Here is a 17558-nt window from a genome sequence, read left to right on the forward strand (position 1 = left end):
ATGCAGAGGAGGCTGATGGGGACCCCTGCCCTCTGCCCACAGGCTTGGTCCCCACCCCGTCCACTGTGTGTGTGCGGAAGGTCTGCCACTGGTCCGACTGGTATGACGGAGGCCATCCAGAGCCAGGCATGAGCGGGGGAGATTTTGAAACATTCGAGAACCTGAGGCAGAGGGGCTACCAGGTCTGCCTGGCCCCCGTGGACATTGAGTGCCAGGCGCAGCTACTCCCAGGCATACCCCTGGAGAAGCTGGGCCAGAAGGTGGAGTGCAGCCGGGACAAGGGCTTGACTTGCTTCAACAGTGAGCAGAGCCCCCCACTCTGTCTCAACTACAAGCTGAGGGTCCTCTGCTGCGACTATGTGCCCTGTGGCACCAGCCAGCCTCCATCCTCCCAGACCACGCCCACCACAGGAACCACCCACCCAACCATGGCAGTGACCACCTCGCAGTCCCCATCCACCAAGCTGACCACAAACACGACCCCAGAGGGCAGCAGCTCTGTGTTCCCGGCCACCACCACCTGTGAACCTCACTGTCACTGGACAGAGTGGTTCGACATGGACTACCCCAAGTACGAGGAGGGCGGTGGGGACTTCGAGACCTATGAGAAGATCAGGGGCGCGGGTGGGGCCGTGTGCAAGCAGCCCCAGGAGATAGAGTGTGAGGCTGAGAACTACCCTGGCCTGACACCGGAGCAGGTGGGCCAGCAGGTGCACTGTGATGTCCGCTTCGGCCTGGTCTGCAGGAACGACGAGCAACTGGGCCTGTTCAAGATGTGCTACAACTACAGGATGCGTGTGCTGTGCTGTGAGTACAACCACTGCACGCTGCCCACGGCCACCACGTCCCCCACGGCCACGGCCACCGCCTCAACAGCCACTGCTGGCACTGCTACCACTGCTGCAGTGCCCACGACCACCACTGCTACAGTGCCCACGGCCACCACCTCCACAGCCACTATTACAGTGCCCGCAGCCACCACTTCCACAGCCACTGCCACAGTGCCCACAGCCACCACAGCCACAGTGCCCACAGCCACCACAGCTACAGTGCCCACAGCCACCACAGCTACAGTGCCCACAGCCACCACAGCCACAGTGCCCACAGCCACCACAGCCACAGTGCCCACAGCCACCACCACTGTTACAGTGCCCACGGCCACCACAGTGACAGTGCCCACGGCCACCAGCACCACCGCCACCATCTCTACAGCTGCCACCTCCAATGCCACAGCTCCCACTGCCGCGGTTGTCACTGCTACAGTGCCCACTGCCGCCATCTCCACTGGCACAGTCCCCACTGCCTCTGCTGCCTCCAGCACCACCTCCACTGCTGTGCCAACACCCACACAGACCAGAACACAGACGGGGAGCACAGTGGTTACCGGGTCCCCTGCCAGCAGTGCCACACCAGTGCCTGCCCTTTCCACGCGACTCACGACCCGAGTGACGGCCTCGAGTCCAGGCCAGACAGGCACACACCCCACATCTCCGCCAGGATCCACAGGGTCCACCTCCCCGGGGACAGCCACGTCGGTCCTCCCAACTCAGAAAACCTCCCAGGGGCCCACCTCGGTGTCGGCAACGACTCAAACCTCCACAGCTTGGCCGCCAACAGAAACAGCACTGAGTACAACACGCACCCCATCCACCCAGCACCCCGAGACCAGCACCCCAGCCCCCACTACGGCCACCACTGGGGCCACCACCAGCCAGGGCACGACCAGCTGTCAACCCAAGTGCAAGTGGACAGAGTGGTTTGATGTGGACTACCCCAAGTATGAGGAGGGCGGCGGGGACTTAGAGACCTATGAGAAGATCAGGGGTGCGGGTGGGGCCGTGTGCAAGCAGCCCCAGGAGATAGAGTGTGAGGCTGAGAACTACCCTGGCCTGACACCGGAGCAGGTGGGCCAGCAGGTGCACTGTGATGTCCGCTTCGGCCTGGTCTGCAGGAACGACGAGCAACTGGGCCTGTTCAAGATGTGCTACAACTACAGGATGCGTGTGCTGTGCTGTGAGTACAACCACTGCACGCTGCCCACGGCCACCACGTCCCCCACGGCCACGGCCACCGCCTCAACAGCCACTGCTGGCACTGCTACCACTGCTGCAGTGCCCACGACCACCACTGCTACAGTGCCCACGGCCACCACCTCCACAGCCACTATTACAGTGCCCGCAGCCACCACTTCCACAGCCACTGCCACAGTGCCCACAGCCACCACAGCCACAGTGCCCACAGCCACCACAGCTACAGTGCCCACAGCCACCACAGCCACAGTGCCCACAGCCACCACAGCCACAGTGCCCACAGCCACCACCACTGTTACAGTGCCCACGGCCACCACAGTGACAGTGCCCACGGCCACCAGCACCACCGCCACCATCTCTACAGCTGCCACCTCCAATGCCACAGCTCCCACTGCCGCGGTTGTCACTGCTACAGTGCCCACTGCCGCCATCTCCACTGGCACAGTCCCCACTGCCTCTGCTGCCTCCAGCACCACCTCCACTGCTGTGCCAACACCCACACAGACCAGAACACAGACGGGGAGCACAGTGGTTACCGGGTCCCCTGCCAGCAGTGCCACACCAGTGCCTGCCCTTTCCACGCGACTCACGACCCGAGTGACGGCCTCGAGTCCAGGCCAGACAGGCACACACCCCACATCTCCGCCAGGATCCACAGGGTCCACCTCCCCGGGGACAGCCACGTCGGTCCTCCCAACTCAGAAAACCTCCCAGGGGCCCACCTCGGTGTCGGCAACGACTCAAACCTCCACAGCTTGGCCGCCAACAGAAACAGCACTGAGTACAACACGCACCCCATCCACCCAGCACCCCGAGACCAGCACCCCAGCCCCCACTACGGCCACCACTGGGGCCACCACCAGCCAGGGCACGACCAGCTGTCAACCCAAGTGCAAGTGGACAGAGTGGTTTGATGTGGACTACCCCAAGTATGAGGAGGGCGGCGGGGACTTAGAGACCTATGAGAAGATCAGGGGTGCGGGTGGGGCCGTGTGCAAGCAGCCCCAGGAGATAGAGTGTGAGGCTGAGAACTACCCTGGCCTGACACCGGAGCAGGTGGGCCAGCAGGTGCACTGTGATGTCCGCTTCGGCCTGGTCTGCAGGAACGACGAGCAACTGGGCCTGTTCAAGATGTGCTACAACTACAGGATGCGTGTGCTGTGCTGTGAGTACAACCACTGCACGCTGCCCACGGCCACCACGTCCCCCACGGCCACGGCCACCGCCTCAACAGCCACTGCTGGCACTGCTACCACTGCTGCAGTGCCCACGACCACCACTGCTACAGTGCCCACGGCCACCACCTCCACAGCCACTATTACAGTGCCCGCAGCCACCACTTCCACAGCCACTGCCACAGTGCCCACAGCCACCACAGCCACAGTGCCCACAGCCACCACAGCTACAGTGCCCACAGCCACCACAGCTACAGTGCCCACAGCCACCACAGCCACAGTGCCCACAGCCACCACAGCCACAGTGCCCACAGCCACCACCACTGTTACAGTGCCCACGGCCACCACAGTGACAGTGCCCACGGCCACCAGCACCACCGCCACCATCTCTACAGCTGCCACCTCCAATGCCACAGCTCCCACTGCCGCGGTTGTCACTGCTACAGTGCCCACTGCCGCCATCTCCACTGGCACAGTCCCCACTGCCTCTGCTGCCTCCAGCACCACCTCCACTGCTGTGCCAACACCCACACAGACCAGAACACAGACGGGGAGCACAGTGGTTACCGGGTCCCCTGCCAGCAGTGCCACACCAGTGCCTGCCCTTTCCACGCGACTCACGACCCGAGTGACGGCCTCGAGTCCAGGCCAGACAGGCACACACCCCACATCTCCGCCAGGATCCACAGGGTCCACCTCCCCGGGGACAGCCACGTCGGTCCTCCCAACTCAGAAAACCTCCCAGGGGCCCACCTCGGTGTCGGCAACGACTCAAACCTCCACAGCTTGGCCGCCAACAGAAACAGCACTGAGTACAACACGCACCCCATCCACCCAGCACCCCGAGACCAGCACCCCAGCCCCCACTACGGCCACCACTGGGGCCACCACCAGCCAGGGCACGACCAGCTGTCAACCCAAGTGCAAGTGGACAGAGTGGTTTGATGTGGACTACCCCAAGTATGAGGAGGGCGGCGGGGACTTAGAGACCTATGAGAAGATCAGGGGTGCGGGTGGGGCCGTGTGCAAGCAGCCCCAGGAGATAGAGTGTGAGGCTGAGAACTACCCTGGCCTGACACCGGAGCAGGTGGGCCAGCAGGTGCACTGTGATGTCCGCTTCGGCCTGGTCTGCAGGAACGACGAGCAACTGGGCCTGTTCAAGATGTGCTACAACTACAGGATGCGTGTGCTGTGCTGTGAGTACAACCACTGCACGCTGCCCACGGCCACCACATCCCCCACGGCCACAGCCACCACCTCCACAGCCACTGCTGCCACAGCTACAGTGCCCACGGCCACCCCAGCCACCACCACAACAGCTACAGTGCCCACAGCAACCACGGCTACAGTGCCCACGGCCACCACCTCCACAGCCACTGCTGCCACGGCTACAGTGCCCACGGCCACCACGGCCACCACCACAACAGCTACAGTGCCCACAGCAACCACGGCTACAGTGCCCACGGCCACCACCTCCACAGCCACTGCTGCCACGGCTACAGTGCCCACGGCCACCACCTCCACAGCCACTACTACAGTGCCCATAGCCACCACCACCACTGCTACAGTGCCCACAGTGACCACTGCCACAGTGCCCACTGAGAATGCCACCACTGTGACAGTGTCCATTGCCACCCCCTCCACAGCCCCTGGCACCACTACCACCGCCCCCACTGCTACAGTGCCCACGGCCACCACTGCTACAGTGCCCACAGCTACTACTGCCACAGTGCCCACGGAAACCACCACCACAGCCACAGTGCCCACAGCCACCACGGCCACCACCACCACAGCTACAGTGCCCAGGGCCACCACCTCCACAGCCACTGCTACCACTGCTACAGTGCCCACGGCCACCACTGCTACAGTGACCACAGCTACTACTGCCACAGTGCCCACTGCCACTGCCATGAGTGCTACAGTGCCCAGTGCCACCACTGCCGCAGTGCCCACAACCACCGCCTCCATAGCCACTGCCACCACTGTCACTGCCCCCACATCTACAGTGCCCACAGCAACCACTGCGACAGTGCCTACTGTGACTGCCACCACTGAGACAGTGTCCACGGCCACCGCCTCCACAGCCACTGCTGCCACTGCTACCACTACTGGCACTGCCACCACAGCTACAGTGCCCACGGCTACTACAGCCACAGTGCCCATGGCCACCACCTCCACAGCCACTGCCACAGTGCCCACTGCCACCACAGCTACAGTGCCCACGGCCACCACAGCTACAGTGCCCACAGCCACCACTGCCACAGTGCCCACGGAAACCACCACCACAGCCACAGTGCCCACAGCCACCACGGCCACCACCACCACAGCTACAGTGCCCAGGGCCACCACTTCCACAGCCACTGCTACCACTGCTACCACAGCTACAGTGCCCACGGCCACCACCTCCACAGCCACTGCTACCACTGCTACCACAGCTACAGTGCCCAAGGCCACCACTGCTACGGTGCCCATGGCTGCCACCACCACAGCCATAGTGCCCAGAGCCACTACGGCCACTGCCACCACAACTACAGTGCCCACGGCCACCACCTCCACAGCCACTGCTGTTACTGCTACAACTGCCACAGTGCCCACGGCCACCACCACCACCGCCACCATCTCTACAGCTGCCACCTCCAATGCCACAGCTCCCACTGCCGCAGTTGTCACTGCTACAGTGCCCACTGCCGCCATCTCCACTGGCACAGTCCCCACTGCCTCCGCTGCCTCCAGCACCACCTCCACTGCTGTGCCAACACCCACACAGACCAGAACACAGACGGGGAGCACAGTGGTTACCGGGTCCCCTGCCAGCAGTGCCACACCAGTGCCTGCCCTTTCCACGCGACTCACGACCCAAGTGACGGCCTCAAGTCCAGGCCACACAGGCACACACCCCACATCTCCGCCAGGATCCACAGGGTCCACCTCCCCGGGGACAGCCACGTCGGTCCTCCCAACTCGGAAAACCTCCCAGGGGCCCACCTCGGTGTTGGAAACGACTCAAACGTCCACAGCTCGGCCGCCGACAGAAACAGCAGTGAGCACAACACGCACCCCATCCACCCAGCACCCCGAGACCAGCACCCCAGCCCCCGCTACGGCCACCACTGGGGCCACCACCAGCCAGGGCATGACCAGCTGTCAACCCAAGTGCAAGTGGACAGAGTGGTTTGATGTGGACTACCCCAAGTACGAGGAGGGTGGAGGAGACTTCGAGACCTATGAGAAGATCAGGGGTGCGGGTGGGGCTGTGTGCAAGCAGCCCCAGGAGATAGAGTGTGAGGCTGAGAACTACCCTGGCCTGACACCGGAGCAGGTGGGCCAGCAGGTGCACTGTGATGTCCGCTTGGGCCTGGTCTGCAGGAACGACGAGCAACTGGGCCTGTTCAAGATGTGCTACAACTACAGGATGCGTGTGCTGTGCTGTGAGTACAACCACTGCACGCTGCCCACGGCCACCACGTCCCCCACGGCCACGGCCACCGCCTCAACAGCCACTGCTGGCACTGCTACCACTGCTGCAGTGCCCACGACCACCACAGCTACAGTGCCCACGGCCACCATGGCCACCACCACAACAGCTACAGCGCCCACAGCAACCATGGTTACAGTGCCCACGGCCACCACCTCCACTGCCACAATGCCCACAGCCACCATGGCTACAGTGCCCACGGCCACCACTTCCACAAGCACTGCTACAGTGCCCACCACCTCCACAGCCACTACTACAGTGCCCATAGCCACCACTACCACTGCTACAGTGCCCACAGTGACCACTGCCACACTGCCCACTGAGAATGCCACCACTGTGACAGTGTCCATTGCCACCCCCTCCACAGCCCCTGGCACCACTACCACCGCCCCCATTGCTACAGTGCCCACGGCAACCACCACCACTGCCGCAGTGCCCACAGCTACTACTGCCACAGTGCCCACCGCCACTGCCACGAGTGCTACAGTGCCCAGTGCCACCACTGCCACAGTGCCCACAACCACCGCCTCCATAGCCACTGCCACCACTGTCACTGCCCCCACATCTACAGTGCTCACAGCAACCACCTCCACAGCCACTGCTGTTACTGCTACAACTGCCACTGTGCCCACGGCCACCACTGCCACAGTACCCACGGCCACCACAGCTACAGTGTCCATGGCCACCACCACCACCACTGCTTCAGTGCCCACAGCCACCACTGCCACAGTACCCACAGCCACCACAGCTACAGTGCCCACGGCCACCACCACCACCACAGCCACAGTACGCACGCCCACCACTGCCACAGTGACCATGGCCACTGCCACCACAGCTACAGTGCCCATGGCCACCATCTCTACAGCCACTGCCACAGTGCCCATGGCCACCACCGCCATTGCCACCATCTCTACAGCTGCCACCTCCAATGCCACAGCTCCCACTGCCACGGTTGTCACTGCTACAGTGCCCACTGCCGCCATCTCCACTGGCACAGTCCCCACTGCCTCCGCTGCCTCCAGCACCACCTCCACTGCTGTGCCAACACCCACACAGACCAGAACACAGACGGGGAGCACAGTGGTTACCGGGTCCCCTGCCAGCAGTGCCACACCAGTGCCTGCCCTTTCCACGCGACTCACGACCCAAGTGACGGCCTCAAGTCCAGGCCACACAGGCACACACCCCACATCTCCGCCAGGATCCACAGGGTCCACCTCCCCGGGGACAGCCACGTCGGTCCTCCCAACTCGGAAAACCTCCCAGGGGCCCACCTCGGTGTTGGAAACGACTCAAACGTCCACAGCTCGGCCGCCGACAGAAACAGCAGTGAGCACAACACGCACCCCATCCACCCAGCACCCCGAGACCAGCACCCCAGCCCCCGCTACGGCCACCACTGGGGCCACCACCAGCCAGGGCACGACCAGCTGTCAACCCAAGTGCAAGTGGACAGAGTGGTTTGATGTGGACTACCCCAAGTACGAGGAGGGTGGTGGAGACTTTGAGACCTATGAGAAGATCAGGGGTGCAGGTGGGGCTGTGTGCAAGCAGCCTCAAGAGATAGAGTGTGAGGCTGAGAACTACCCTGGACTGACACCGGAGCAGGTGGGCCAGCGAGTGCACTGCGACATCCGCTTGGGCCTGGTCTGCAGGAACGACGAGCAACTGGGCCTGTTCAAGATGTGCTACAACTACAGGATGCGTGTGCTGTGCTGTGAGTACAACCACTGCACGCTGCCCACGGCCACCACATCCCCCACGGCCACGGCCACCGCCTCCACAGCCACTGCTGGCACAGCTACAGTGCCCACGGCCACCCCAGCCACCACCACCTCAGCTACAGTGCCCACAGCAACCACTGCCACCATAGCTACAGTGCCCACGGCCACTACAACTACAGTGCCCACAGCCACCACAGCTACAGTGCCCACAGCCACCACTGCTACAGTGCCCACAGCCACCACTGCTACAGTGCCCACAGCCACCACCACCACAGCTACAGTGCCCACGGCCACCACTGCCACAGTGCCCACGGCCACCACAGCCACCACCACCACAGCTACAGTGCCCACAGCAACCATGGCTACAGTGCCCACGGCCACTGCCACCACAGCTACAGTGCCCACGGCCACCACAGCCACCACCACCACAGCTACAGTGCCCACAGCCACCACGGCTACAGTGCCCACGGCCACCTCCTCCACAGCCACTGCTGCCACTGCTACCACTGCTGAAGTGCCCATGGCCACCACCACCACAGCTATAGTGCCCACGGCCACCACTGCCACAGTGTCCACAGCCACCACCAGCACAGCTACAGTGCCCACAGCCACCACTGCTACAGTGCCCACGGCCACCACAGCATCAGTGCCCATGGCCACCACAGCAACAGTGCCCTCGGCCACCACCTCTACTGCCACCATCTCTATAGCTGCCACCTCCAATGCCACAGCTCCCACTGCTGCGGTTGTCACTGCTACAGTGCCCACTGCCGCCATCTCCACTGGCACAGTCCCCACTGCCTCTGCTGCCTCCAGCACCACCTCCACTGCTGTGCCAACACCCACACAGACCAGAACACAGACGGGGAGCACAGTGGTTACCGGGTCCCCTGCCAGCAGTGCCACACCAGTGCCTGCCCTTTCCACACGACTCACGACCCAAGTGACAGCCTCCAGTCCAGGCCACACAGGCACACACCCCACATCTCCGCCAGGATCCACAGGGTCCACCTCCCCGGGGACAGCCACGTCGGTCCTCCTGACTCAGAAAACCTCCCAGGGGCCCACCTCGGTGTTGGCAACAACTCAAACCTCCACAGCTCGGCCACCAACAGAAATAGCACTGAGCACAACATACACCCGATCCACCCAGCACCCCGAGACCAGCACCCCAGCCCCTGCTACGGCCACCACTGGGGCCACCACCAGCCAGGGCGTGACCAGCTGTCAACCCAAGTGCAAGTGGACAGAGTGGTTTGATGTGGACTTCCCCACCTCAGGGGTTATGGGTGGAGACATAGAGACCTACGACAATATCCGAGCTGCAGGTGGCAAAATGTGCCAGGACCCAGAGAAGATTGAATGCCGGGCAGAGAACTACCCTGAAGTCAGCATCGACCAGATTGGGCAGGTGCTCAACTGCAGCCTGGAGACAGGGTTGGTGTGCAGGAACGAGGACCAGAGAGGGCCTTTCACCATGTGCTTCAACTACAACATCCGTGTTTACTGCTGTGATGATGTCCGACACTGCCCCACCACAGCCACCCCAGGCCTCCGGTCCACTTCCCTGCCCCCTGGCAGCTCCACAGCAACAGGGCCATGGCCCGCAACCTCCACCACGACCTGGCCCCCATTCTCTTCCTCCAAGGTCCTGCCCATGACCCTGAAGCCAACTTTGACTGGTGCCCCCTCCACAGTCACTGTGGTGACTTCCCACATTCTTGAGTCCACCTCTGTGACCAACCTGCCCCCCAGCCCAGTGATGCCCACTACCAGGGCCACCACCCACACCCAATTCCTGCCACCCACAACCTCCAAGGGCATGACACAAATCACAGAGCTCCCCACCAGGCCCTCTGAGACCACGACCAGACCCCCAGTCACCACACTCAGCACAGGCCAGGCTACCTCCCGCACAGGGGTGGGCACCAGAACCTCCCTATCCCCTCCGGGGCCTGAGCCCAGCACCTCCTCACTGGGCACTACCCTGGGCCCCACCACCACCACCACCTCTATGGCCACTTTGTCCTCCCCAAAGACCCACACCTCTGGGACCACCTTGGTCCCCACGTCCCCAGGGACTGAGTCCACCACCTGTGAACGTCGGTGTGCCTGGACAGACTGGATGGACAAGAGCTACCCAATGCCAGGGGCTTATGGGGGGGACTATGAGACCTATGCTAACATCCAGGCAGCCGGTGGGGCTATCTGTGAGCAGCCTCTGAAGCTGGAGTGTCGGGCTGAGGAGCTGCCGGACATCCCCCTGCCGGACCTGGGCCAGGTAGTACTGTGCCAGCTAGAGGTGGGCCTGGTGTGCCGGAACCAGGACCAGAGTGGCCAGATGTGCTTGAACTACCAGATCCGCTTGCTCTGCTGTGACAAGAGCTACTGCCCCAGCACGGCCATCACCACCTCCACCCCCACCAGTGAGACAGGACTGTCCTCCACAGTGACCACAGGGAGGGTCTCCATCCCCACGAGTGTGACAGGACCTTCCTCCACGGTGACCACTGAGAGGGTTTCCACCCCGATGAGTTTGCCAGGACCCTCCTCCATGGTGACCTCAGGGGTGGTCTCCACAACCACCAGTGTGACGGGACCCTCCTCCAAGGCGACCACGAAGAGGGTCTCCACCCGCACCAGTGTGACTGGGCCCTCCTCCATGGTGACCACCAAGAGGACCTCCACCCCCACGAGTGTGACAGGACCCTCCTCCAAGGCAACCACGGAGAGGGTCTCCACCCCCACAAGTGTGACAGGACCTTCCTCCACAGCGATCACCGAGAGGACCTCCACCCCCACAAGCGTGACAGGACCCTCCTCCAAGGCGACCATGGAGAAGGTCTCCACCCCGAGTATGACAGGACCCTCCTCCACAGTGATCACAAAGAGGGTCTCCACCCCCACGAGTGTGACAGGACCTTCCTCCACAGTGACCACAGAGGGGGTCTCCACCCCCACGAGTGTGACTGGACCCTCTTCCACAGCGATCACTGAGAGGACCTCCACCCCCACCAGTGTGACAGGACCTTCCTCCACAGCGACCACTGAGAGGGTCTCCACCCCCACAAGCGTGACTGGACCCTCTTCCACAGCGACCACTGAGAGGACCTCCACCCCCACGAGTGTGACAGGACCTTCCTCCACAGTGACCACAGAGGGGGTCTCCACCCCCACGAGTGTGACTGGACCCTCTTCCACAGCGACCACTGAGAGGACCTCCACCCCCACCAGTGTGACAGGACCTTCCTCCACAGCGACCACTGAGAGGGTCTCCACCCCCACAAGTGTGATGGGACCCTCCTCCACGGTGACCACCGAGAGGGTCTCCACCCCCACAAGTGTGCCAGGACCCTCCTCCACGGTGACCACCGAGAGGGTGTCCACCCCCACGAGTGTGCCAGGACCCTCCTCCACAGTGATCACTGAGAGGGTCTCCACCCCCACCAGTGTGACGGGTCCCTCCTCCATAGTGACCACCGAGAGGGTCTACACCCCAACAAGCGTGCCAGGATCCTCCTCCACAGTGACCTCAGCAGCAGTCTCCACCTCCACCAGTGTGACAGGACCCTCCTCCATGGTGACCACTGAGAGGATCTCCACCCCCACCAGTGTGACAGGACCTTCCTCCACAGAGACCACTGAGAGGGTCTCCACCCCCACGAGTGTGACTGGACCCTCTTCCACAGCGACCACTGAGAGGACCTCCACCCCCACCAGTGTGACAGGACCCTCCTCCATGGTGACCACTGAGAGGATCTCCACCCCCACCAGTGTGACAGGACCTTCCTCCACAGTGACCACAGAGGGGGTCTCCACCCCCACGAGTGTGACTGGACCCTCTTCCACAGCGACCACTGAGAGGACCTCCACCCCCACCAGTGTGACAGGTCCGTCCTCCACAGCAACCACGGAGAGGGTCTCTACCCCCACGAGTGTGACAGGACCCTCCTCCACAGTGACCACGGAGAGGACATCCACCCCCACCAGTGTGACAGGACCTTCCTCCACAGCGACCACCGAGAGGACCTCCACCCCCACCAGTGTGCCAGGATCCTCCTCTACCGCGACCACGGAGAGAACCTCCACCCACACCAGTGTCACAGGACCATCTTCCATGGTGACCATGGAGAGGACCTCCACCCCCACGAGTGTGACAGGACCTTCCTCCACAGTGACCACAGAGGGGGTCTCCACCCCCACGAGTGTGACTGGACCCTCTTCCACAGCGATCACTGAGAGGACCTCCACCCCCACCAGTGTGACAGGACCTTCCTCCACAGCGACCACTGAGAGGGTCTCCACCCCCACAAGTGTGATGGGACTCTCCTCCATGGTGACCACCGAGAGGGTCTCCACCCCCATGAGTGTGCCAGGACCCTCCTCCACCGTGACCACTGAGAGGGTGTCCACCCGAACGAGTGTGCCAGGACCCTCCTCCACAGTGACCACTGAGAGGGTCTCCACCCCCACCAGTGTGACGGGTCCCTCCTCCATAGCGACCACCGAGAGGGTCTACACCCCAACAAGCATGCCAGGACCCTCCTCCACGGTGACCTCAGCAGCAGTCTCCACCTCCACCAGTGTGACAGGACCCTCCTCCATGGTGACCACTGAGAGGACCTCCACCCGCACCAGTGTGACAGGTCCCTCCTCCACAGCAACCACGGAGAGGGTCTCTACCCCCACGAGTGTGACAGGACCCTCCTCCATGGTGACCACTGAGAGGACCTCCACCCCCACGAGTGTCCCAGGACCCTCCTCCACAGCGACCACCGAGAGGACCTCCACCCCCACCAGTGTGACTGGACCCTCCTCCACGGCGACCACTGAGAGGGTCTCCACCCCCACCAGTGTGCCAGGATCCTCCTCTACCGCGACCACGGAGAGAACCTCCACCCACACCAGTGTCACAGGACCCTCTTCCACGGTGACCATGGAGAGGACCTCCACCTCCACCAGTGTCACAGGACCCTCTTCCACGGTGACCACGGAGAAGGTCTCCACCCCCACCAGTGTGACAGGAGCTTCCTCCACAGTGACCACAGAGGGTGTCTCCACCCCCACGAGTGTGACTGGACCCTCTTCCACAGCGACCACTGAGAGGACCTCCACCCCCACGAGTGTGACAGGACCTTCCTCCACAGTGACCACAGAGGGGGTCTCCACCCCCACGAGTGTGACTGGACCCTCTTCCACAGCGACCACTGAGAGGACCTCCATCCCCACCAGTGTGACAGGACCTTCCTCCCTAGTGACCGCAGAGGGTGTCTCCACCCCCACGAGTGTGACTGGATCCTCTTCCACAGCGACCACTGAGAGGACCTCCACCCCTATGAGTGTGACAGGACCTTCCTCCACAGTGACCACAGAGGGTGTCTCCACCCCCACGAGTGTGACAGGACCCTCCTCCACAGCGACCACTGAGAGGGTCTCCACTCCCACCAGTGTGCCAGGATCCTCCTCTACCGCAACCACGGAGAGAACCTCCACCCACACCAGTGTCACAGGACCCTCTTCCACGGTGACCATGGAGAGGACCTCCACCCCCACCAGTGTGACAGGTCCCTCCTCCACAGCGACCATGGAGAAGGTCTCCACCCCCACCAGTGTGACAGGAGCTTCCTCCACAGTGACCACAGAGGGTGTCTCCACCCCCACGAGTGTGACTGGACCCTCTTCCACAGCGACCACTGAGAGGACCTCCACCCCCACGAGTGTGACAGGACCTTCCTCCACAGTGACCACAGAGGGGGTCTCCACCCCCACGAGTGTGACTGGACCCTCTTCCACAGCGACCACTGAGAGGACCTCCACCCCCACCAGTGTGACAGGACCTTCCTCCACAGCGACCACTGAGAGGGTCTCCACCCCCACAAGTGTGATGGGACCCTCCTCCACGGTGACCACCGAGAGGGTCTCCACCCCCACAAGTGTGCCAGGACCCTCCTCCACGGTGACCACCGAGAGGGTGTCCACCCCCACGAGTGTGCCAGGACCCTCCTCCACAGTGATCACTGAGAGGGTCTCCACCCCCACCAGTGTGACGGGTCCCTCCTCCATAGTGACCACCGAGAGGGTCTACACCCCAACAAGCGTGCCAGGATCCTCCTCCACAGTGACCTCAGCAGCAGTCTCCACCTCCACCAGTGTGACAGGACCCTCCTCCATGGTGACCACTGAGAGGATCTCCACCCCCACCAGTGTGACAGGACCTTCCTCCACAGAGACCACTGAGAGGGTCTCCACCCCCACGAGTGTGACTGGACCCTCTTCCACAGCGACCACTGAGAGGACCTCCACCCCCACCAGTGTGACAGGACCCTCCTCCATGGTGACCACTGAGAGGATCTCCACCCCCACCAGTGTGACAGGACCTTCCTCCACAGTGACCACAGAGGGGGTCTCCACCCCCACGAGTGTGACTGGACCCTCTTCCACAGCGACCACTGAGAGGACCTCCACCCCCACCAGTGTGACAGGTCCGTCCTCCACAGCAACCACGGAGAGGGTCTCTACCCCCACGAGTGTGACAGGACCCTCCTCCACAGTGACCACGGAGAGGACATCCACCCCCACCAGTGTGACAGGACCTTCCTCCACAGCGACCACCGAGAGGACCTCCACCCCCACCAGTGTGCCAGGATCCTCCTCTACCGCGACCACGGAGAGAACCTCCACCCACACCAGTGTCACAGGACCATCTTCCATGGTGACCATGGAGAGGACCTCCACCCCCACGAGTGTGACAGGACCTTCCTCCACAGTGACCACAGAGGGGGTCTCCACCCCCACGAGTGTGACTGGACCCTCTTCCACAGCGATCACTGAGAGGACCTCCACCCCCACCAGTGTGACAGGACCTTCCTCCACAGCGACCACTGAGAGGGTCTCCACCCCCACAAGTGTGATGGGACTCTCCTCCATGGTGACCACCGAGAGGGTCTCCACCCCCATGAGTGTGCCAGGACCCTCCTCCACCGTGACCACTGAGAGGGTGTCCACCCCAACGAGTGTGCCAGGACCCTCCTCCACAGTGACCACTGAGAGGGTCTCCACCCCCACCAGTGTGACGGGTCCCTCCTCCATAGTGACCACCGAGAGGGTCTACACCCCAACAAGCATGCCAGGACCCTCCTCCACGGTGACCTCAGCAGCAGTCTCCACCTCCACCAGTGTGATAGGACCCTCCTCCATGGTGACCACTGAGAGGACCTCCACCCGCACCAGTGTGACAGGTCCCTCCTCCACAGCAACCACGGAGAGGGTCTCTACCCCCACGAGTGTGACAGGACCCTCCTCCATGGTGACCACTGAGAGGACCTCCACCCCCACGAGTGTGACTGGACCCTCCTCCATGGCGACCACCGAGAGGACCTCCACCCCCACGAGTGTGACTGGACCCTCCTCCAGGGCGACCACCGAGAGGGTGTCCATCTCTAGTCCCTCTGCCTTCCCTGGGTCCCCACCCATGACCACCAAGCCAGACTTGTCCAGTTACTCACCCACAGGTCACCTGTTGACCTCTCCCGTATCGACTACTCCTGGGTCTCCACCCACTACTCCCTCCTGGTCCTCAGAGACCTCCGGCAGCCTGATGCCCTCCATTGTTCCCGCAACCTCGCCTGGCCCCACCACACCCTGCCTTTGCCACGCCTTTGGGAAGTTCTTCCTACCAGGCACGTGAAGTATCACCCCTCCTGCAGACTCGTCCCTGGCATTTGGTTGCCTTGGTTGTGTCCTCATGCCCTTGGCCCTGCCCTGACTGACCTGTTGTCTCTGACCTTGTAGGGGACATTGTCTACAACAAGACAGATGGGGCGGGCTGCCCCTTCTTAGCCATCTGCAACCAGCGCTGTGACCTTGACCGCTTCCAGGGCGATTGCACCACCTCCTCACCCCCAGGGACCTCAGCCTCTGTGCCCCCAACCACTCCAGTTAGCGACTGTGATCGCACAATCCCTCCTCGAAAGGTGTGCCTTCCGCCTCCACCATGACCTGCCAGGCCCTTCTGTGTGCATGGGGCCCGGGGCATCCATCAAGGTTGATGGCACACCCCCAGCCCTCAGTGGCCACTCCACGGGTTGCTCTGGCTGGAGGAAAGCAAGCAGGGTCCAAGCCCAGCCAGGAGGCAGCGGCCGCCCTGCCCCAGGCAGGGGGGGCGGTCCTGTGGCTGAGGTGGGGGCGGTGGGAAGGGGTCCTGCCATCCCACCCTGTGGGTGCTGTGCTGTCTCACAGGTGAACGAGTCCTGGTTCCTGGAGGACTGCACGGTGGCCCGCTGTGAAGGTGACAACCGTGTCACCCTGCTGGGGCCCCGGCCGATGAGCAGCATCACGTGCGTGAATGGGCATCTGCCCGTGAAGGTGCAGAACCAGAGCCATCGCTGTGACTACCACTACGAGTGCGAGTGTGAGCGCCGCCCTTGGTTCCGGGTCGGGGGAGGGCTGCTGGAGTTTGAGACGTGCACACGCCCCCCATGCCCTGGGCCTGGGGTCGCTGGGCCCATCCCCATCAGGCTTGACGGTCTGAAGGGAACCTGGGGGTTTCTGAGAGCAGGGAGAGTAGGGGTGAAGCTGAGGAGCTCTGAGGGGGTCGCATCCTGAGGGTCCTGAGCAGCTTTCATGGCAGAACGGCATGCGGGAGGAAGTGGGTGGTCTTACAGTCCTCGGGCTCCTGGGGCGGCCGAAACAAATGACCCCCAGCCAGGCATCTTAAAACAGCATGGTCCTGGAGGCCAGAAGACAGAGATCAAGGAGTCAGAGGGACCGAGCTATCCCCAAAGCTTTGAAAGTGGGGGGTCCTGCCTGGCCCTCCAGACTCGGGGCCCCGGGTGCACCTGGGCTGTGGCCCCGCCTCTACCCAGTCATCACGCAGCTTCTTCCCTGTCTCTTAGAAGGACCCTTGTCATTGGATTGAGGGCTACCCTGGTCATCCAGGATGACCTCCCCCCATGAATCTTCACTTACTCACAGCTGCAGAGAACCTCCTTCCCCCAAAGGAGGTCACATCCACAGGCTCTGGGTGGACACATGTGGGGGGCTCCCCCATCCAACTGGGTCCACTTGTGTCCCGAAGGAGGGACGGAGGCCCCCGGGGCTGAGCGACCCCCAAAGTAGTAGCTCCGGGTGGCACTGGGTAAGACCTGTCCATGCC

General features: G+C 62.9%; 1 protein-coding gene across 1 annotated transcript in view; it reads left to right on the top strand.

Annotated features, from left to right (window-relative positions):
- The window catches only part of MUC5B (mucin 5B, oligomeric mucus/gel-forming), a 39511-nt gene that overhangs the window by 15465 nt on the left and 6488 nt on the right, over positions 1 to 17558 (top strand). The window contains exons 34-36 of the mRNA XM_086382936.1: positions 43 to 16083; positions 16196 to 16377; positions 16643 to 16814. Coding sequence (XP_086239062.1) covers positions 43 to 16083; positions 16196 to 16377; positions 16643 to 16814 — 16395 coding nt within the window. The remainder of the gene's footprint in view (positions 1 to 42; positions 16084 to 16195; positions 16378 to 16642; positions 16815 to 17558) is intronic.

The sequence above is a fragment of the Bos grunniens genome, chromosome 29 (assembly GCF_055505025.1).
Source record: "Bos grunniens cultivar Pamir isolate PY7600 chromosome 29, Bosgru_T2T1.0, whole genome shotgun sequence".
In the NCBI taxonomy this organism is placed as follows: Eukaryota; Metazoa; Chordata; class Mammalia; order Artiodactyla; family Bovidae; genus Bos; species Bos grunniens.